Raw genomic sequence first — 9,317 nt, 5'->3', positions numbered from 1 at the left:
TTCAAAGCAATAAACATGGATTCAGACCTAATTTAAATATGGACAAAACCTGTCTCATTTCCCAAACCTGCCAGGTTAAGCGTGGTATCCACTCCTTTCATGCAGTCTTCAACCATATCAGTATCTTCAACCTTTTGCTTGAGACCAGTGATGGCTTTGTGAGAGAAGATACACATTCTGTTTTCAACCAGCAGGTATTCTTTTAGGAAATGAAAAACCATATTCAAATATCTAAATATCCATGCTGTCACATGGAGGTTGGAGCAAGCTTGGTTTCTCCTGCTCCAGAGGCTAGAACCTGAACCAATGGGTTCAAATTACAAGAAAGGAGATCCTGACTAAACATCAGGAAGAACTTTCTGACAGTAAGAGCTGTTTTGCAGTGGAACAGACTCTCATGAGAGGTGGTGGACTTTCCTTTCTTGGAGGTTTTTAAGCAGAGGCTGATGGCCCTCTGTCAAGGACGCTTTGGTTGAAATTCCTGCATTGCAAGGGGTTGGACTAGATGAACCTCAGAGTCCCTTCTAACTCTACAATTCTATGATTCTATCAGATTATAAAATCTGACAACTTGTTAAGAAATCACAGAATCCCCCCCCCCCCCATGAAACCCACAGTTCAGCTTTCCTAATTACGGTACCTTCACACTTCCAAATTACCTTGGCTAAATTCAGTTCACAGCAGATATATCAACACTTGTGTTAATAGCATCCTGTGATGGAACTGGGCACAAGAACATTCAGGAGTCCTTATTAATGTCACACTACTGTAACTCTGGCTTCTGTCAGTACAGTGGCAACTTATTTTTAAATTAGGTTTATGGAGCAACAGATTTTCCTTCATTACTTAAACCAATGAATGTCAGTTGCACAACCATGCTGACATCATTTAGGAGCTGGCAGAAGGCCTTAGGACTCAATTTTGTTAGGCTTGAGAGAGGGAAGACTTGTAGCTTGAAGCTGCTGTCATATATTTGCGGAGGGATAGCACTCTGTCTCTCTCCCCCTCTTTGCTGCTGCTATATTTAACAGCCTTTCCAGCCATAAAAGGTTGGGAGTGTTGCTTTCACATTCCACTGACTACAGTCATTATTTTTGCTCTGGACCTGAGGGTCCCTCAACCCTGGTCCTGTCAGCCACTCTGAGGGATCAAACTTTTGCTGGATTTCTCTCTTCTTCTCATTCATCCTTGTACAAGACTGAAATTCTATCATTCTTAATTGGACTACTGGTAAGTATGCAATGCCCAGAGACATTATTTGTCAAACAAATGTGTTCTGTATGTTATAAATGTGGACAAGTATTATCTCTCTATTTTCTTCTATTATGGATTCACCAGCAGATTGGAGAAATCTTAAGAGTGAAGCTTCAAGAAAAAACAAAGTAATGCAAAATATTTAGCAGCTCACCTATTGTAACATACCTCTAAAGTACTTTTCAAATGAAACATGAGTTAAGGGTGCCACTAGAAAGTTTAGTTGTGTAACAGTTCTCTTCTAAAATGCTTTCTGCTTGTGTGTGATAGTTACTTCAGAATGTCTTCAGATGAAAACAGTTCAAGTGATTAGATTCTCTATGTGTTTCAAGATTCCCATAGTATTTTTAAAATATTACAGCCCTTGTTAGAGGGGAATACCAACACAATGCACCAACCTATGTGCAATGTATTCATTATAATGTTCAATGGGATCCTTGTGCAAACAGCTGTGTGGCACAAGTATGTGTGGCCACTTTCTACACATGCTTTAATGAACATGCATAGGCCAGTGAGAAGTCTGCCATCATGATACTGCTCCTGTTAATGTGCATTTATTTAGCCCTACATTAACATATAAAAAGTTAATCATAGTTGTTAAATTATTGACAAATTAGGTATTTTTACTGCACATGCCTCTGTAAATGTGTGCACTAAGAATTACCACGCACACAGAATCTAGCATTTCCAAAGCCTAAGATAAAACTAATGGCCAGTCACAAAATGAATAATAATTTTCAAACTGAAGATTGAAGAAGCCTTGTCATTTAATCACTGAGCCGCTAACAGCAGGTGCTCGGGAAACTGCAGCAGAAGAGGCTTAAGGCTGTGTGTGTGTACTGATGGTGGGCATCAACAAGTGGATCTTGAACAAAGTCATAATTATGTTGGTAGATCTTCAGTGTTGGAAACCTTGGGTTGAACCATGGGCCCTTGATACAGCCTATTAATTATACTAAGATAAGACAGACTGCAGTTATGCAAACAATGCATATATAAATAGTGAAGGAAACAGACACACATACAGTGCAGAGCATGAAATAATAAGCACTGTATGAGTTATGTTATATATACTGGAATTATAATTTGGATTCACACATTTAATTGTGAATGCTAAGGTTCAGAATAACTGGTTTGCAAATGGATGTATTTGGAGTATTGACTCTGCAGTTTTGCATCTTGGGTATCTCTAAATGTAACTGTGTGAGATGGTGACAAGAACATGATTTTGGAATGCAGAATCTGGAACGTAATGTTGAAATCACAATACTGAAAATGTGATTTGAAAGTTAGATTTTTAAAAAACAGAAAAGAAATAGAAAAGAAAAATACACAAAATTTATTTTAATTCTAGAAGAGTTAGACAAAAGATTCCTGTACCAAAGTGCTACAAGAGTAACCAGATGCTTTTAAAGAGCATTTTGTGTTTTTCCTAGGAATTGCCACATGGGATGAAACTAATATTTTACTTTTTTTCTACAAGTGTTTCAAATTTTCATAGAAAGTTATAAAACTCAAAATCTACAACTGTGTGGACATAAATGTTCTTCTTAACTTCAGATGAATGATGTTCTTCTTATATAAATGAAATGTTAAAATGGATTTTGTGTGCACTTTTTGACTTATGTCCTTGTGAAAGTTTCTTATTCATACACTTAAATACTCATACATGCTGTAACTACTATTCATCATATTTTGCTTGCAGGTAGATGAGCCCAGTGAAGCATAAACATGACACAGGGTGGTATTCAACTAAGTTTTAATTACAATAGTTACATTGAACTAAATGGACCTTACTTAGTCAAGTTGATTAATTTCAAGGGTCTACTCTGAGTAAGACATAGTTGAATACCACCCACAATCTTCCTTTCAGTATTTATCTGAATCTATCTTTGATGGATTAATTATGATCACTGAAAAATTATTGAGCATGTCATACATACATACACACATAGGCAAACAGCATTTCCATGTGCTCTGGCTTCCGTCACGGTGTTTTGTTGCGCCAGAAGTGGTTTAGTCATTCTGGCCACATGACCCGGAAAGCTGTCTGTGGACAAACGCCGACTCCTTCGGCCTGAAGCAAGATGAGTGCCGCACCTCATAGTCACCTTTGACTGGACCTAACCACCCAGGGGTCTGTTACCTCTACCTTTACATACATACATGATTTTATTTGTATGCTGACTTTCCATAGTTAAAACCATGTTCAAGGCAGCTTATGACATTAAAAAACCCCACCATAATGGCATAGTCATACATGCTATTTAACTTGTGGTTTTTTGTTGTTGCTTTTACAGAACATCAAAAGTGTGGGCTGAGCTAAGAGAAATCCAGGATGTCTTTACCATTCTACCAGAGGCATCATCAACATTTTGATCGTGCATATCGCCACAAGGAGCTGGAGTCCACTCTAAGTCAGTACCAAAGGGAGGAGAAGCGCAAATCTGCCATTTACACTCATGGATCTACCGCCTATAGTAAGGAAGCTGCATTGGCCTACCACCATGGCCAGCAGTCTGCAGCATCTAGCCATGAATTGGCAGAATCCTATGCCCATGAATCAGCAGCTCACAGTAAAAGATCTTCAGCCCTCAGTCTAGGATCTGAATTGATAAGTAAGAAAGCGGAAGCCTACCATCACGGATCTGAGTTGGTCAATAAGAAAGCTGAAGCCTACCGCCTTGGATATGAAACCTACAGTCGAGGGTAGGGTAAAACACAAAATTTTGCTCAGTTGCAAGGAAATGTTTACTCCTTTTTCATTCAGTTCAGTGACAAACACTCCATTGGCTTCAGTTGGAGCAGGAGCAGGTTCTGTGATGTATCATCATATGTACAGTCATACCTCATGTTACGTCCTCTTCATGTTACGTTCTTTCAGGTTATGACCTGGAAGTACCGGAAAGGGTTACTTCCGGGTTTCGCCACTCGCGCATGCGCAGAAGCGGCGAATCGCAAGTGAAGACGCGCCGCTGCGGGTTACGCTCTTTTCATGTTGCGAACGGGCCTCCAGAATGGATCCCATTCGCAACCAGAGGTACCACTGTATTTCTTTGCTGGAATAATTTGCTATTCTTAGATGTAATTTTTTACACTTTACAGTCTTCCCACAAAGGTACGGTATTTGTCTCTTCTATGGGTCTTCTGAGGGCCAGCCTAGATATTACACAGGCAGAGACATGCAGCAGTTTGCTGCAGGGATTTTGAAGAAGGCTTAGAAGCTTGGAAAGAGCTGCTTAACCCTTTCCCCTTCAGCCATCACCTTTCCCCCCAGCTTCTTTTCAATGCAGGATGAAAATGTATGTATTTCCACCCCCATGGGTGAAATGGGGCCTTAGTTTTGATTGGAATAATGGCTGGAGGGAAATGGTTTCATTAGCTCCTCCTCTCACAGTTCCTCAGCTCAGGCTGTCCTCACATGAGGGAGTTACTTTTATCTATTTATTTTATTTCATAAAATTTATACACTGGTTGATTGTAAAAAACACAAAAAGGAAAATTTCAAAGTGGTTTACAAATTTATATGTGATTTGATGTTTCTGTGTGTGCATTTGTGCACCTTCATCCGCACATGAACATTTTCAGTTTTATGCCTCTGAAATCTACCTCATAGTTTCTCCGTCCACATTAGTAGGTGGTGCTTTGTGGTACGTATTCATGCTGTGTGGTGTGGTGTTGTCTCCTCTCCTCAGTTAGCACTTCCCTTTCTGGAAACCTGAGGTCCATTGTCGGAATGCGCACATGCATTTGTTTATCTGCACACATGCACTTTTAAAGCATTTTTTTAACCCACAAGTTTTTCAGTATACCAGATTGCCAAGCTGAATTCTTTCCTTTGGGCTGATGAAAACAAAATGGAAGTAGGGTGTGTGATGACAGGTAGAACCCAGCATGTGAACACACATGTAAAATAACCTTTCCGCACAATGCACCCACAGTTGGGTAACATGCAATTATATATGGTGTTTTCTTCCCTTAGCAGATTATCTGCAGATCAGGACAATCCAAATTTAATTTTTTTGGGGGGTGGGGGGTGGGAAGGCAGGCTGCCACTTGGATGAGAGTACAGTATTGTGTGGATGCCAAAAATATAGACACAGAAGCAACTTCAAATCTACATTAAACTTCAGTGTGAATGAGCCCTCAAACACACAGTCTCCCATTAACTTTTCATAAGAAAAAGAAAACACTGGAAGAATGTTACATACATCTGTCTGCCCATAAGAGGGTTAAGAGCATGGTTTTCCTCTATAATATAGTAGGAAAATTGAAGCAGATGTGATGAATCTAGACATTTGCTAGTTTTCTTAAATAAACATGCATGTAAAATAAATATACATCAGCCTAAATTGACAGCAGAATGGCCAAAGATAGTAATTTAAGTATCTGAGGATGGGCAAGGACTAATCATGATGCCATCATGGCTGCCTCAGTACGTATTCTGATCACTGGAAAAAGTTGGCACTGAAACTGGAAATCCAATACCGTTGTGAAATCCCATTAAAATGTCCTCTTTCTCAGCAGGTTTTTAAAAAATAATCTTGCCAGAAGTAATTATCTAATTGTTTGTGATTGGGATTTAGGCTGGTATGTGCTTACTTGGACTGAAGTGCTCAGTATGTGACCTTTATAACTGAATTGCTGGTGTTGATGAAAGTATGATTCCATTCATTGTTTAACTGGCTGTGTTGTTTCAGCTTTGGCAAAGAGTTTTAAGTACAGTAGTGAACATTCAAGGTTGAACTTGATTCCTGCAAAAATAATTGCTCTTAAGTGATTATATTTACAAGATTATTTACTGCAAAAATGTCTTCTTCAAGTCAAGATTCTTACATTTTATTTTTGCTCTTTCCTACCATTCTATAGTATGGGTTGCCAAGCCTTTTTGGACCAGTGGGCACATTTTGAATTTTGAGGGAGCGCTGGAGGCTCCAGTCACAAAACAACTGCTATGGGGGATGGGCGGCCTAACACAAAATGCCTGCCTTAGGGAGTATGGCAGAACAGAATTAAAGAGATAGCCCACCCTGAAAACCTTGTGCTTACCATGGGAAGTCTGATATGTCCTGCTCTTCCAGATTGTGATGATCAAACAATATTGATTTCGCACATGCACACTGTGGTTTTGATTCTTGTGGTGATTTACTCATCAAAGTCTATAGCCACACACCAAAGCATTTTGTGTCTTGGCCAAAGAGAATTCCAGCAGCCCAGAAGTATAAATAAAGATGTTCCCTTTTACATGCCACGAACTATGTCATTAGTCATCAGTTTAGGTATGGAGAAGAATATTTGGTCATTTGATTCCTAACTAGCAGATCCTTAAAGCTTAGAGCCAGCTGCTGAAAAATAGGGTCTTAGTAATCACAGCATCCTTTTCTGAGTGTTCACAGACTGATAGTTTAATTATCAGTTCTAGGCCCTTTCCTGGTACAGTGGTACTTCAGGTTAAGAACTTAATTCGTTCTGGAGGTCCGTTCTTAACCTGAAACTGTTATTAACCTGAGGTACCACTTTAGTTAACAGGGTCTCCTGCTGCCACCGCATCGCCGGAGCATGATTTCTGTTCTCATCCTGAAGCAAAGTTCTTAACCCAAGGTACTATTTCTGGGTTAGTGGAGTCTGTAACCTGAAGCATCTGTAACCGGAAGCGTCTGTAACCCGAGGTACCACTGTATTGCTATCAAGCTTTCTTATGTTTTGCTCAGTGCCTACAAGCCATCAAGTGGTTTAGGACATAATCTGAACTGTGTGTTTATTTTTGTTTATAGTAAAAAATATGTATCTTTTTTTCTTTATATATTAGTTCAAAGCAGCTATATACCTTGCGTTTCAATGTTTGATTAATGCTTATTCAGCAAGCTTCTCTAATGTGCTAAATATCTTGCACAGATCTTTATGTGCCCTAAACCTGTTCATGGCTTCTGGCCAACATTTGGAAGGCTCTCAACTTGACCCTACAGTCGAGGACGCCTTAATGTCAGATAATCTTACCCAATCCAGTGCATGGAATAAAGCTAGGCTACTTCATTCATTTGTCACGTGGCAGACAAAGCAAAGTTGTGGAAGAAGGGACAGGAGAAAAACCTCATTCATTCAATAAAATTATCAGTCTTTTGAAGGGTTCTTATTCATCTTTTCTGCTAAATCAGATCTGTCTAAATATGTTTGTCACTTAGGAGATAGAATATGAAATAGCTGAGTCTCCAACCTTAGACTAGTAGGGCAATCTCTAGGGGGATCCTGTTACTCTGCTTGATCTGGCAACACAGCACATGCTTCACCTCTCTGAAAGGAATTTGTGCATTTATTATTATTTATAAGGAAAGCCTGTTTCACATACTACGTTAGATCTGAAGAAGCAGGACTCAAACTCTGCTTGTCAAAGGTATTGCGTCTTCCAGGCTTTTTCATTGCTTACCATAAGTGGTCTGTCTGCATAAATGTCTTAAAAATCCTGAAACTGTACATCAATTTGTAATATCTACATACCCAGGGTTCCCCCTTCTTTATGTAAGCAAGACCTAAGCAGTTTTTCAAAAGTTGCTAATTGGCTTTAGCATTCTAATTCTAAAACCTCTCAATGCCTTAGCATTCAGCTAAATTTAACCATAGGTCATCATACTCTGTAGTGACATAAGAGCATCCAAATCAATAACATCTAGGGGACCATAGTACTGTACAATTTGTCTTCTCAGCCCTGAGGAGACATGAAAGCAGTTCACATTGTTAGGTGAAATTCTAAACCAATGGCTCTGAATGTCAGTCTCAAATGTTCCTACCTATGGTAATTAAATTTATGAAGCAATATAGGGCTGCTTTAGGCATTGCGTATATGACTCAAAATCCTTTGTGAATTATTCTAGCAATTCTCAAATAAATATAAGAACAGAATGATCATAGGTGTTGTTTGGCCACAATAGCCATGACTGTTGGGTATTTCTCATTTAGAAATACAGTGTTTGCTGCCACTCAGTAATTTATGCGCTGGACTCAAGCATTATGTGCATACTCAGCAGTGACTAGGCGTGAATAGCCAAGTAATGTATGAATTGGGCAGGACCAGAGTTAAAAATCAAGTTTCTTTCCCAATGAATACATATCATCCTGTTGTAAGTCGATCTTACATACAGATGTTAGAGTAAGCTGTTATTTTTGATACTATATAGAAACAACACCATTGCTCTTACAAACAAGTTATAGGCCTTTGGCCTTCCTCCTTGTGCCCTGAAATGCTTTCTAAAACCATTTATTTATTTAAGATCATTTATATCCTGCCATTCTGCTCAAGGATATATGGTGGGATTGAGAGTAGCTGAAACTGATACAAATTTACTCAGAAGTAAGTCCCATTGAGCTCAGTGCAGGGGCGGAGGAAGGGGTGTGTGGTGTGGGTGGACCGCCCTGGGTGTCTTCGCTGGGGGGGGTGACATTTGGTGCGCTGCCTTCCCGCGACTCCCAAGCCCACCCCGAGCCGTCGGGGGAAGGGGAGGAGCTGCACCGCCTTGCTGGCGGCATTCCCCCCTTCCCCCTTCGTTTTGACAGCTGGGGGAGGCTTGGGAGTTGTGGGCAGGCAGCACACTGAATGTCCACCATGGGCAGCTCACTCCGCCCCCGGCTGCAGGGTGCGCATTCCGCTCTGTGCACCCAAATGGTTATCCTGCGCCTGGGAGGGCACCCTCCACCCCCCTCGGCTGTGGGATCCACCACCCTCGGGAGCGCGCCTGCCCTGGGCAGTGTGGGCATATGCTCCACCGCTGGCTCAGTGGTGTACAGTCCCAGGTAAATGTTTATAGGATTGCCACCTGAGGTATTGGCAGACTAACTATAAAAGTTTCTAAAATCAGTTTTCTCATAGTCCCTTGGGTCCAGGCTCACTAGAGGTCCATAGACAGAGAAGCTGCTAGATTCTCCAGAGTAGATTCTAAAATATTGCCCTTCAGTGAAGGATGTTGCAACCAGAGCTTCTTACCTGGTATGTGGAACTGAATCTCCCCAGAGTAGGACTTATCACACTTTCTTTGCTCTCTGGTTTCAGGGACAACAGCCTCATGACCTTT

At 40.5% G+C, this 9,317-nt stretch overlaps 1 protein-coding gene across 2 annotated transcripts in view; it reads left to right on the top strand.

Annotated features, from left to right (window-relative positions):
• The first annotated feature begins 1,067 nt into the window (after positions 1–1,067).
• The window catches only part of MYOM1 (myomesin 1), a 68,616-nt gene continuing 60,366 nt past the window's right edge, over positions 1,068–9,317 (top strand). Inside the window, exons 1-2 of one of the 2 annotated variants that reach the window (XM_081013043.1) lie at positions 1,068–1,230; positions 3,555–3,963. In XM_081013043.1, coding sequence (XP_080869169.1) covers positions 3,593–3,963 — 371 coding nt within the window. In that variant the 5' untranslated portion in view covers positions 1,068–1,230; positions 3,555–3,592. The remainder of the gene's footprint in view (positions 1,231–3,554; positions 3,964–9,317) is intronic. The other variant, XM_081013044.1, reaches the window with a different exon arrangement.

The sequence above is a fragment of the Podarcis pityusensis genome (assembly GCF_964106645.2).
Source record: "Podarcis pityusensis genome assembly, chromosome: 7".
In the NCBI taxonomy this organism is placed as follows: Eukaryota; Metazoa; Chordata; class Lepidosauria; order Squamata; family Lacertidae; genus Podarcis; species Podarcis pityusensis.
This window is presented reverse-complemented; position numbering and strand designations above follow the sequence as displayed.